This window comes from Mytilus californianus, unplaced genomic scaffold (assembly GCF_021869535.1).
Source record: "Mytilus californianus isolate M0D057914Y unplaced genomic scaffold, xbMytCali1.0.p SCAF_27, whole genome shotgun sequence".
Lineage (NCBI taxonomy): Eukaryota > Metazoa > Mollusca > Bivalvia > Mytilida > Mytilidae > Mytilus > Mytilus californianus.
Window position 1 is genome coordinate 2,386,335 of NW_026262676.1, and position 13,848 is coordinate 2,400,182.

The 13,848-nt window shown below is 31.7% G+C and overlaps 1 protein-coding gene across 1 annotated transcript; it reads left to right on the plus strand.

Annotated features, from left to right (window-relative positions):
* Window positions 1–1,043: 1,043 nt before the first annotated feature.
* LOC127732775 (uncharacterized) lies at window positions 1,044–13,193 on the plus strand. Its single transcript, XM_052241959.1, has 7 exons — window positions 1,044–1,120; window positions 2,901–2,969; window positions 3,828–3,899; window positions 5,306–6,698; window positions 7,172–7,367; window positions 10,264–10,425; window positions 11,760–13,193. Exons 4-7 carry the CDS (start codon window positions 6,573–6,575, stop codon window positions 12,479–12,481), a joined length of 1,206 nt encoding a protein of 401 aa, XP_052097919.1. The 5' UTR covers window positions 1,044–1,120; window positions 2,901–2,969; window positions 3,828–3,899; window positions 5,306–6,572; the 3' UTR covers window positions 12,482–13,193.
* Window positions 13,194–13,848: the final 655 nt, after the last annotated feature.

The following is a 13,848-nucleotide window of genomic DNA, read 5'->3' on the forward strand; positions in this document are numbered from 1 at the left end:
ATTAACATTGGCCTACCACTAATGGTTCCCCTTGAACTGACCTAATCACAAACTAATACATGTAAACTAAGCAAAATTTTCAAAGTCAATAGACCATGACTAAGGGGGCAGAGCCAAATAATCTCAATGGAAATGAGATATGCCAATGCTTATACAACTGCATACCAAATGTCATTGACCTACCACTAGTGGTTCCCCATAAAACTGACCTAATCACAAACTAATACATGTAAACTAAGCAAAAGTTTCAAAGTCAATAGACCATGACTGAGGGGGCAGGGCCAAATAATCTCCATGGAAATGAGATGTGCCAATGCTAATACAACTGCATACCAAATATCATTAACCTACCACTTGTGGTTCACCATAAACTAGACCTAATCACAAACTAATACATTGTTGACGCCGGAAAGAGCATACCTATGTCTCGCTTTTTGACTCCGTCAAGGCGAGACAAAAATCTACGACAAAACACATTGTCAACGTCACAGACAAGGTGATATACGGTCAGAGACTGTATATGACATAAAAATATACAGTCAACGCATTTCTTGTGACAGATTGTCATCTGATGTATTATTTATATTTATGCAATTGAATGATTATCAAATATTTTCAGGTTATTCATGTCAAGGTATATAGTAGAGAGGTAGAACCCTAACAAAGTGATAATTATAAAAAGATAAATTCAGTTCCTAAGAAACACATGTAAAAATATACAAATATCATTTTTTTATGAAAAATCTCAAGCTTAAGTTTATACTGAATACTGTGTTTTAATTTAACATTGATAATAAAATCATCTATTACTCCTTATTTTGTAAGAAGCTTTTATATTAAGATACATATATATACATGAACTATTACGTTATCTTTATTGCCTGCGAATAGACACATGAAACATTATTTGCAGGAGCTATAACAGACACATGAAAAATTATTTGCAGGAGCTCTAACAATTACATAGGATCAATTATCCAGAAGCTAACATAAAATGTGCTGGCATATAGTATGACCACTTTATTTTTATTTATTTTTTTGGCAGTCAAATAAAGATACCACTGAAGAAAAGAACCAGGATAAAATAAATACCACACAGCCTGTTATGACACATGATAAGGTAAAAACAGTAACAACATTATAAATTAAAAAATACTAAAGCTTTGGTTGAATCATTCATTGTTATTTTTCCTGTCAGCTGTTTACAAGGCCAATCAATAAAATTGAGAATTTGAGAATGGAAATGGGGAATGTGTCAAGGAGACAACCTGACAATAACTAGATGTGCTTACCATCTTAACAATGATTAGATTAACCGAAGGGAACATTAAATTTGACCCATGTCCATTTGTATTGATTTCAACTAAATGTTATGAAACTTAAACACAATGCTTATTGTCGAGCCTGCGACATAGGGATAGTGATCCGGCGGCGGCGGCGTTAGCTAACTTCTTAAAAGCTTTATATTTTAGAAGCTAGAAGACCTGGATGCTTCATACTTTGTATATAGATGCCTTATGTTACTAAGTTTTCGTCTGTCATATGTCCATTGTCCTTGACCTCATTTTCATGGTTCAGTGACTACTTGAAAAAAAAGTCCACTTTTTTTGTAATGTTAATTTCTTTCTTATTATGAGTAATAGGATAACTATATTTAGTATGTGCGTGCGTACCTTGCAAGGTCCTCATGCCAGTCAGACAATTTTCATTTGACCTCGACCTCATTTCATGGATCGGTGAACAAGGTTAAGTTTTCATGGTCAAGTCCGTATATCAGATACTATAAGCAGTAGGTCTACTATATTTGGTATATGGAATGATTGTATGGTGTACATGTCCAACTGGTAGGTGTCATGTGACCTTGACATCATTTTCATGGTTCAGTGGTCAAAGTTAAGTTTTTGAGTTTTGGTCTTTTTTTCTAATACTATATGCAATAGGTCAACTATATTTGGTGTATGGAAATATTTTATGATGTACATGTCAGTCTCGTAGGTTTTATTTGACCTTGACCTCATTTTCACGATTCATTTCTCAGTGTTAAGTTTTTGTGTTTTGGTCTGTTTTTCTAATACTATAAGCAATAGATCAACTATATTTGTTGTATGGAAGGATTGTAAGGTGTATATGTCTGTCTGGCAAGTATCATCTGACCTTGACCTCATTTTCATGGTTCATTGGTCAATGTTAAGTTGTCATGGTTAAGTTTGTTTCTTAGATACCATAAGCAATAGGTCAACTATATTTAATGCATGAATTGATTGCAAGGTGTACATGTCTGTCTGGCAAGGTTCATCTGACCTTGACCTCATTTTCATGGTTCATTGGTCAATGTTAAGTTTTCATGGTTAAGTTTGTTTCTTAGATACCATAAGCAATAGGTCAACTATATTTAATGCATGAATTGATTGCAAGGTGTACATGTCTGTCTGGCAAGGTTCATCTGACCTTGACCTCATTTTCATGGTTCATTGGTCAATGTTAAGTTTTTTTGGTTAAGACTGTTTCTTAGAAACTATAAGCGATAGGTCAACTATGTTTGGTTTATTGAATGATTGTAAGGTGTACATGTATTTCTCGTTTGGTTTATCTGACCTTGACCTCATTTTCTTTGATCATGTTAAGTTTATGTGTTGCTTGTAGTAAAGCTTTATATTTAGGACTATCAACATAAAATCAATGGTTAGTAAAGAAGGCGAGACATTTCAGCGTGTGCACTCTTGTTACCACAAAACACAGATTAAATTGAATTTGGTTGTGTCACCATAACAGTTCTAGATTTATGCCCCTTTATAACATTATATATATGCAAGCATATATTTTTGGCGTATGGAGACATTCTCTGTTTATTTTATATGGAAAGTAATCAATGTTTTTTTTTTAAATGTTTTTTTCCTTAGATTGAAACTGATCAAGATGACATATGTGAGATTGCAGACCATAACAAATATAGATTACGTCCAAAACAGGTATTTTACTAATAAAAAATTACATAGACTAACATTTTTAGAGGGATGTTTTTAAACAAATTTAAACCAAAAAAAAGTGCCCTTCCACAACCCCACATCAATTACATTTTAATTTCATTAGTTTACATTGAAGGATGAATAATATAAAAAAGAGAAGATGTGGTGTAATTGCCAATCAGACAACTCTTCACAAGAGACCAAATGACACAGAAATTAACAACTGTAGGTCACCATAAGGCCTTCAACAATGAGCAAAGCCCATACCGCATAGCTACGAAAGGCCCCAAAAGGACAAATGTAAAACAATTCAAAGGAGAAAACTAACAGCCTAATTAATGTATAAATAAATGAACGAAAAACAAATATGTAACACAGCAACAAACGACAACCACTGAATTACAGGCTCCTGACTTGAAACAGGCACATACATACATAATGTGTGGGGTTAAACATGTTAGCAGGATCCCAACCCTCCCCCTAACCTGGGACAGTGGTGTAACAGTACAACATAAGAACGAACTATAAAAATCAGTTGAAAAAGGCTTGACTAATCAGATGACTGTCAATGATACAAATCTCCACCAGAGACCAAAATGCAATCTGTTTTAATGTTTTAGCCAGTGTCTACCTTCACCCTAACCCGAGACAGTGGTAGAACAATAGAATATAAAAAGAAACTCTAAAAATATAATTGAAAATGGATAAACTCATCAAATTTGTACAATACATATATACAGAAACAACAAATTACTTTTATTATATTTATGTATATAAAAAAACTATATATAGAATAAAATGGTTCAGTTGAAAACTCGGAAAAGAAACTTATATGTTACATCATATGTTTACAATTTTCAGATTGAAAAGGAAAATATAAAGATTTTAAATGAAGTACTACCAAGCAACACTGAAGATTATGATAGTTTTACTGTAAGTTAATGATTCAAGACAATGTATAAGAAAGCTTGTCAATTAACGATATCTTATAAAGAAAAATATATGAGATATCTTATAAATTATATAAAACATCTAATAAACTATATAAGATATCTTATAAACTATATAAGATATGTTATATACTCTATAAGATATGTTATATACTAGTACTCTATAAGATATGTTATATACTAGTACTCTATAAGATATGTTATATACTCTATAAGATATGTTATGTACTCTATAAGATATGTTATATACTCCATAAGATATCTTATAAACTAGATGAAATATCTTTTAAAGTTAATTAGATATCTTAGTTAGAATAAATAGTAAAATGGCTTGCCATAGTTTTAGTCTTGTTAGCAGTCCAATAAGGACAGATTGATAATTTTTTTCCAATTTTCTTTGATCATTTATTCTAAAAAGCAGTACTTAATTTTAATCCGAGCATACCCAGATATGCAGTTATGAAGGTTTTGGAATAAGAGTTTTAATTTTGGTGTCAATAGCCCACTTGCCAATTAGCATGGAATACCCAAATTTGACTTAAAATTTTACACTTCATACAAAGGGGAGCAACTCTAGTCCCGGACACACTCTGCGATTTCCAACGTTAACTAACCAAATGTAAAAATCATTTCAACTCAACCTGTACGGTTTCAAAACTTCATTTTTGGTGTACATGGTTGAAATAATAGCGACATTTTATCTGTAAATGTGTTTTGTGTAACATATAAATAGATATCACATTACAAGATGCCGTTTTTATAAGGGTTTGTTCAGTAAATCAGGCATCATGTCTGGTGTCACATGATCTAATTTTGGATTGAATTACTTCCCTTAAAGTGGAAATTTTAAAGAACGAAGTCAAATTTGGTAATTGGCAAATAGACTAATGGGAATTCAAAATGGGCCTAAGCGAAGTCAAAGTTTACATAGAAACCCTGAGGTATATTAAAATTTATGTATCCTGCAATCTGATTGGTTGACTACCAGGATGTAAATAGCACCCCATTCTTGTTTACCCCGGGGGTAATTAATAGATATATAATTACACACAGAAATATGAATGAATAAATCTTAATAGATATCCATGATAATTTCAATAATTTGTGTAATTTATTATTACATTTTAATTTGAAAAATAAGCAGAATATTTTGTTCCAATGCATTGTTTTAGTAACTGACATTTTCTGTAAAAGGGAGGACCGAGGTAAATTATTCATTTATGTTTGCTAAGACAGTAACACAAGTATTTTGTACCTTTAAAAGAAATATGTTCTGTAAACATTCTGTAAGCCCCTGACTACACCAAGATAACTATTTGTTTTTTTTCTTCATATTTTCTAGGAGCTTCTTGTTTTATTGTCTATTTATGTTTATACATATTATTTCAGAATTCACAAAAGAACTCCCAGACCACAAACTCCCAGACTTCTAATTGGAGTGATTGTAGTGAACTTGCACTGGAGAAAGTTAATGTGGTAATGGAATCAATCAATGTGAGCCCCTTACGTTCTACACTTCAAAAGATGTTAAAGATGTAAAAGATTCAACAATCAGGTATTACAAGCGGAAAGCACATGAATCTATTGATTCATTGTTGGATTTTATGGCTCCAAAACAAGGACACTTACTTAAAGATGAAGTTTTAACTAAAAACAGAGACAAATCTTTACCAACAGACAGTGATATGATAGAAGATCTATCAAAACTCTACATGGAAACAGTGGACAATTCCTTAAAAATGCAAATTCTATCTGTTATCACAAATAGACTAACCAAAGCAGAACTTCAAATAGCAATACCAGGTATAACAATGTATCGTATAGACCAGGCACGACTTCATTTCAATACCTCTACAAATTTGGGTCTACAAGTCAAAAATAAAATAAAAGTACCACGTCAAAGAATGGATGATAGCAAGCTGGAACATGCCATAAGTTTTTTTTTGACATTTCAGTTATGCAGCTAGTATCCTATGGTACAAGAGATTTGAAATTGGATTCAGGGGAAAATATTACTATACCAGATGTAATCAGAACAACAAATCACTCCAAAATTATAGACCTGTACTTTTCATACTGCACAGAATCAAATTTTGAACCACTTTCTAAATCAACTTTATTTAAAATTCTAAATACTTGGGCTGCTACTAATTGCACCAATTTACACGGTTTAGACAATATTGCAGCTGAGGGAATTGAAGGTTTTGAATCACTAAAAGAAATTTCAAAACAGATTTATGAAAGATCCATTCTATCAACTGAAGAACATGAACAGATACAAAAAAATATCACATCAGCAAAACTTTATTTCAAAACCGATTATAAACTTCATCTGGAAAAAGACTGCCTGTGTGCTGACCATTGTCTTCAATGGCTTTTGAGTGACCCTGAAAACTGTCATTTTCAAAGTCCCTGTGAGCACATTCATACATTAGTGTGTGATAGGTGTGAAATGTTACATGGCATAGAGCATGATGTGTTCAAAGGTATTGGTAAGATGGGAGATGATGACTTCAAAGAGGATACCACCAAAAACTTCCAGGATGCATTACAGAAAATCAATGACTGGAAAGCTCATATTGCTAGAAATGTTAATCAAGATCTTTTTAGAATTCAAAAGCTGGATAATTTAAAGCGATTTGAAGGAGTTTGAGTGATGGACTGGGCCATGAAATTTCTACCAATGAGATACAGAGAGAAACAAACAGATTGGTTTGGCCAAAGGGGAAAACATTGGCATGTCAGTGTCTGCATTTATAGAGATGAAAGTGGTGAAATTGGGGTAACTAATTTTATGATAATAAAACCTCATTATTATTTATCTTTAAAGCAATAAAAATTATTTGTCTGATTCACTGTGCTATATTCTGAAATCGATATGATACACATATCTTTTTAGTATGACTAATGATTTCAACAGAAGTGTAAATTTGGACAATATATTCTTTAAAAGAAAATACTGTAGGATTAAACGCCTTTTTAAAGGAATTTATTGTTGTATAAACTGGACCAATTCACTCACAAACTTATAAAAGTCCGATGTAAAACTTGATTTTAAGGTGGCAAACACTGTAATTGTATGTTAACAAATATTGTATACTAATAAAATGTAACAATTAATTAAGGTCTTCAATGAAGTGTTCAAAGACAATGGACAATACAAGAACTCATTTTTTACAGTATTTTAAGGACAAACAAGTTTTGGATAGTAAGAATGATATCAGATAAATACATTATTACAATAATTTATTTCAGCATAGGACATTTACTCATGTTCTTGAGAATGTTAAATACGATTGGTTTGCAGTGGCATCACTGTTGGAACACGTGCTGCAAACAGTTACAATCCAACTACCTCAGGTGACAGATATGTTTCTTCGCTCTGATAACGCAGGCTGCTACCATTGCGGACATTTATGGATTGCTTTTCCTCAAATTAGCAATAGAACAGGTAAGAGATATAATTTGATATTTCCCCACCAACTAATACAGAGCTTAACTGAATGTAAAGTGGAATTTTTATTTTTATACGACCGCAAAAAATGTTTGCGGTCGTATATTGGTATGACGTTGGCGTCGTCGTCCGAAGACACATTGGTTTTCGCACTCTAACTTTAGTTTAGGTGAATGGATCTCTTTGAAATTTTACCATAAGGTTCAATACCACAAAAGGAAGGTTGGGATTGATTTTGGGGGTTATGGTACCAACAGTTAAGGAATTAGGGGCCAAAAAGGTGCCAAAAATAAGCATTTTCTAGTTTCCAGACAATAACTGTGGAACGGTGTATGGATCTCTCTGAAATTATACCACAAGTTTCCATACCACAAAGGGATGGTTAGGATTTGCTTTGGGGGGTTATGGCTCAAACGGTTTAGGAATTAGGGGCAAAAAAGGGGGAAAAACAAGGTTGTCCTGGTTAATGGACAAATACTTTAGTACAAAACATAATTTAAAGCAGTGTAAGGGAGATAAATCAAATACATCATTTGAATAACCTCCCTTACACTGCTTTTAAATTATGTATAAAGTAAGTTTAACAAGGAATTATTTGAATCTGGAATAATTTTGAATTCTGGAAAATTGATTAGAAATGTAAATGTTGTGTCCAGGTGTAATACAACCATTGATTTTCCCCTATTAGTCTTTGTTAAATGCGTGCATGGCTAAAGTTAATTTTACTTTCACTATCATTTCAGTATGAACTACTAGTAACTAACCCACCTTAGCCATGCGCGCATGGCTAACCCTATTTAGTTGGGCTAGTTTTCATCATATATTTCTCGTCAATTTTCCAGAATTCAAAATTATTCCAGATTCAAATAATTCCTTGTTTAATGGTTAATGAACAATTAAGATAATTTAAAACAGTGTAAGGGAGGTAATCCAACGTTTTGGTTACTTCCCTTACACTGCTTTTAAATTATGTTTATGCCGAATCTAACCGTGTATTTAGATTTTTAATTTTGGGTCCAGTTTTCAAATTGGTCTACATTAAGGTCCAAAGGGTCCAAAATTAAACTTTGTTTGATTTTAACAAAAATTGAATATATGGGGTTCTTTGATATGCTGAATCTGAACATGTATTTCGATTTTTGATTTTTGGTCCAGTTTTCAAGTTGGTCCAAATTGGGGTCCAAAATTAAACTTTGTTTGATTTCAACAAACATTTAATTTATGGGGTTCTTTGATATGCTGAATCTAACCGTGCATTTAGATTTTTAATTTTGGGTCCAGTTTTCAAATTGGTCTACATTTAGGTCCAAAGGGTCCAAAATTAAACTTAGTTTGATTTCATCAAAAATTGAATATATGGGGTTCTTTTATATGCTGAATCTAAACATGTATTTCGATTTTTGATTTTTGGCTTAGTTTTCAAGTTGGTCCAAATTGGGGTCCAAAATTAAACTTTGTTTGATTTCAACAAAAATTGAATTTATGGGGTTCTTTGATATGCCAAATCTAACCATGTATTTAGATTTTAAATTTTGGATCCCGTTTTTTTAAATTGGTCTTCATTAAGGTCCGAAGGGTCCAAAATTAATCTTTGTTTGATTTTAACAAAAATTGAATTCTTGGGGTTCTTTGATATGCTGAATCTAAACATGTGTTTAGGTTTTTGATTATTGGCCCAGTTTTCAAGTTGGTCCAAGTTGGGGTCCAAAATTAAACTTTGATTTATTTCAACAAAAATTGAATATATGGGGTTCTTTGATATGCTGAATCTAACCATGTATTTTGATTTTGTATATTGGACCATAATAGGTAAATTAAAAAAAATCAAGTTCTTAGACCACATTCTTTCTGTGTCAGAAACCTATGCTGTGTCAAATATTTCATCACAATCCAAATTCAGAGCTGTATCAAGCTTGAATGTTGTGTCCAGGTGTAATACCACCATTGATTTTCCCCTATTAGTCTTTGTTAAATTTGCACTTTTCAAAAAATTGTGCAGAATTTATCTTTGTTTCAAATAAAGAAATACTTGGCATGAGTAAAGTTTTATCCTGTCCAGTACTATAGAAAAAATTTCACATAACATTATTGCATATAAGAAAATAACCATCACTGGAAGTTAACCAATCAAATTTTCCCCCTTTTTTAACATGTGTACAAGCTTTAGTAACCATGTAACCTCAAGTTTCCAAAATATTCTATAGAAACCCCAAATAAAGAAATAATGGTGCTTTGAAATACCCAAGATATATGTTTATGACTCAGAAATGTTTTACTGCAATGAAATGTAGGATCAATTACCTACAACTGTCAAATTCAAGGGAATATTTTTTTTCGACCTATTTTCGTATGCAACCGGATGTGACGTACTATGATTTGGTGGTATTACACCTCCATACTTGCCCCAACTGTTCAGGGTTCGACCTCTGCGGTCGTATCAAGCTGCGCCCAGCGGAGCATTTTATTTTATATTGCAACTATCATTTTAGTCCTACAAGTTCTATATGGAAAAAACAGTGCATCTTAGAAAGAACTGTTATGATAAAAAACAAAAAAAGTTATGCTATTAGGTCAAGTTGCACTACATAACAGTACAAATTTAAAACAATATTTTGATATGCTGCAATCATATGTGCTAAATATAAAAAAGCCTTTGACAGAAGACTTATTCAAAAGATCATAAAATGATCTGAACAAGAAAAAAAGACACAACAAAATATTTAAGAATACAAACAGAAACTTCAGCCTAGTTCAAAGCTATTAAAATAAATAAAATACTTCAAAATATGAGCTTTGGTGACATTTGAACTTTATTATAAAAGTGAATTAATAAGATGTTTATAAGCAGTCTCTCTCAAATCTTTGTACATGTTTATTTTGTGATTTTTTGCAGGTATTCAAATAAAGCAATATTCATATTCAGAGGCTCAGGATGGAAAGTCCTACTGTGACTCAAAAATTGCTCATATGAGAACCAAGATGAGATCCTTTGTGGCAACTGAAAATAACATTTTAAATGCAGATGACATGAAAACTGCAATTGATTATGGAAAAGGTACATTGTGAATTTATTCTATAAACATAAGAAGATGTGGTATGATTACCATTGAGACATATTTCTATCCAAGACTTAAAGTAGTAAATTTAAGCAATTATAGGTCACAGTGTAGCTTCAAAGTGAAGCCTTGACTCAATAGCAGAGTAAACTATAAAAAAAGAATAATTATGAAATACAGCACAAGAGACAATCACTTAATTGACAGTTGACTTATTCAAAAGATTAATTGGTGTACACGAATACATTTTTAATTTACCAGCTCTATAAACAAAATCACGTTAAACTATAGTATGTGTTACATAAGTTTCAAAGGTCAAAACATAATCATTGCATCTGTTAAGTTTTTATACGCCCGTCAATTTTTGTCCGTCCGTCTGTCTGTCCGGTGTAAACATGTCGCACCGTAACTTGAGAATGACGTATCCAAATTTCATGAAACTTAACATAGTTGTTACTTATGATGGTCAAACGATCTGTATACTTTTTGGTGAGAATAAGATTAAAACTTTTTGAGTTACGGGACTTAGTAACTAAAACAGGTGTGTGTTTTTTTTTTCACATGTCGCGCCGTATCTGAAAAACAATTTATGATTATTGCTTAAAACTTTACACACTTCTTAGTTATATTAATCTTAAGATCTGTATACTTTTTGGTGATGATTCAAATTTTTTTATTTTAGAGATATTGAGTATTTTGTTAAAAAAGGGGGAGGGGTTTTTCACATGTCGCGCCGTATCTCAAAAACAGTTTAGGATTATTGCAAAAAACTTTACACACTTCTTAGTTATATTAACCTTAAGATCTGTATACTTTTTGGTGATGATTCAAAATTTTATTTTTGAGTTATTGAGTATTTTGTAAAAAAAGGGGAGGGGTTTTTCACATGTCGCGCCGTATCTCAAAAACGATTTATGATTATTGCTTAAAATTTTACACACTTCTTAGTTATATTAATCTAAAGATCTGTATACTTTTTGGTTTTAATTCAAATTCTATTTTTGAGATATTGATTTTTTTTTTTTTTAAAGGGGGGTTTTCACATGTCACGCCGTATCTCAAAAACGATTTATGGTTATTGCTTAAAATTTTACACACTTCTTAGTTATATTAATCTAAAGATCTGTATACTTTTTGGTTTTGATTCAAATTCTATTTTAGAGATATTGAGTTTTTTGTAAAAAAAAAAGGGGGGTTTTCGCATGTCACGCCGTATGTCAGAAACTTTTTATGCTTATTGCATAAAAATTCACACACAAGACGACGGGCGTATCATGCGCTCATGGCGCAGCTGTTTATTACATAATATTAAGTTCAATTCCCTTTCATACAGGTGTAGCTGGATGTCAAGTGGCCCATGTTATTGTTGAAACGTCAAAACATGTTCTCAAGACTCATAATTTAAAAAATGTCACACATTACAACGATGTTCAGTACACAGAATCTGGTGTTGTATTCAGAAAAGCTTATGGTATTGGGGATGGGTTGTCAATGACTTATAGTGAGTTAACCAAATTATCAGGCCATTGTCAAAATGAAACTGGATGTACTCTTGTAACAGATTTTGTTCTGCCATCAAAGGTCAAAGGAAAGATCAAGTTAACAAAAGCTGAAAGTAATGCTGTAGAAAATGAAATGAGTACTGAGACCACAACAATAAGACCAGTCAGTTCATCTGCTTTACAGACAACACTCTCCTTTGATTGCCCAGAACCAGCTTGTATTAAGCATTATGCTTCCTACAGAACTCTAGAAAATCATGTTCTATTAGGTACACATGATTTAAGATTAGAAAGAGAATCCGTATATGATATCATTCGCAAGCAATGGGCAGAACTCTGCAACAATGTCATTGTTACAAGGAAGAAAAATGTTGCCAGCCAATGTACAGATAATCAACAAGCTGTAGAAACCATTCCTATGGGTTGGGCATTAAAAAGGGCCAGAAAGGTGAATAGATTTCCTACCAAGATAAAAAACTTCCTTATTAAGAAATTCAATGAAGGAGAGAAAGTAAAAACAAATGCAGTCCAGATGATGTCGCATCAGAAATGAAATCTATGAGGGATACTGAGGGCAGACGGGTTTTTCAGTTAAATGAATGCTTGAATAGTACTCAAATTACATCTTTCTTCTCTCGATTGGTATCAGCTAATGCAAGTAACAACAACAAAATAGTACCTGAAGATGATGACTTGGTAGCTGCTGCTGTTGCAATAAATCAATCTGAATTAATTGAATCAGTTAACTCTGCAAATCCAACAAATGACTGTTAAAATATAGTGCATAAACTTTAAAGCTTGTTATTAAGGTTCCTTAGATCAGTTTCCTTAGAAAGTAATTGGAAAATAAAGTCTTCAGGACTGTGCCCTCATATTAAAATGATATTATTTGTATTCATTTTTTTCTTGAGAAGCTGTACCACATACCCTGGGTCCCTGTTGATACAGCTCCTCAGAGATTCTGCTTACTTTGATATCAAATATGCTTTAGAATAAGAACGATTTACGTCACATGTTATTTTATTCAATGTTTGAGAGGAGACAAATGGTAGACAAATTAAAATGCTTTCTATTATGTTCTTAGTTATCTATGTATATTGATGTTCACACAATTTACAGTTCTGGTTTATTTGTTCAAATAAGCTAGATATGTCATAATGAACATTGATAGATGAAAAGCTTTTTTTTTGTTTTTGCAGTCAACTTATTTTAGACATTAGAAGTTTGTTTAAATCACATTTGATTATAAGCCTTAATGTCTATCTGATAAAAATTTTAATTACAATATATTGTCCATTTTTTATCTATTACATTATTTTCTGAATTAATGAAGTTTAAATAACATTATTATGTAGATTTTGTATTGCTGCTTCATAAGCAGGCTAAGAAAGATCAATTTAATGTTGTACTCCTTTAATTGTGAAAATATATGAAAAATACAAAATTCAATTTTATCCATTTATTTTCAATGTATTTATAAGTTTTATGATTTTAATTGTATAATTTTGATAGAATTTTATCTTTAATAATTTGAAAAATAAAAGAAAGTCAGACTGAAACAGATAACCTACTTGCATTGTCAATTTATCATTTTGAATCATGTAAACTTTCAATAAAAATTATTTCCTCTCTGAAATAGTTCAAGAACAATTTAAATCCTTGATATTGGTCAAGATTTGGAAAAGCAAAAAAGTGGATTAACTCCCTTTTATTCCATGAATTTACTGATTTTTAGTAAACTTGCACAATTTTTTATTCCTTTTTGAATTAATTAGTTAAAACTTTAATTAGCATAAAAGTATAATAGTTTTACATGAAGAGTTTTGTTAGAATTTTAGTCCTTGATTTTGGTCAAAATTTGAAAAAGCAACAAAATGGATTATCTCCCTTTTATTTCATGAATTTACTTATTTTTTGTAA

Bases quoted from the DNA above. Each gene is read 5' to 3' on its own strand.
- LOC127732775 (XM_052241959.1), top strand. From the start codon at position 6,573: ATGGACTGGGCCATGAAATTTCTACCAATGAGATACAGAGAGAAACAA. The intron at 6,699-7,171 runs GTAACTAATTTT...AATTTATTTCAG, and splicing joins ATGAAAGTGGTGAAATTGGG to CATAGGACATTTACTCATGT. The intron at 10,426-11,759 runs GTACATTGTGAA...CCTTTCATACAG, and splicing joins TGCAATTGATTATGGAAAAG to GTGTAGCTGGATGTCAAGTG.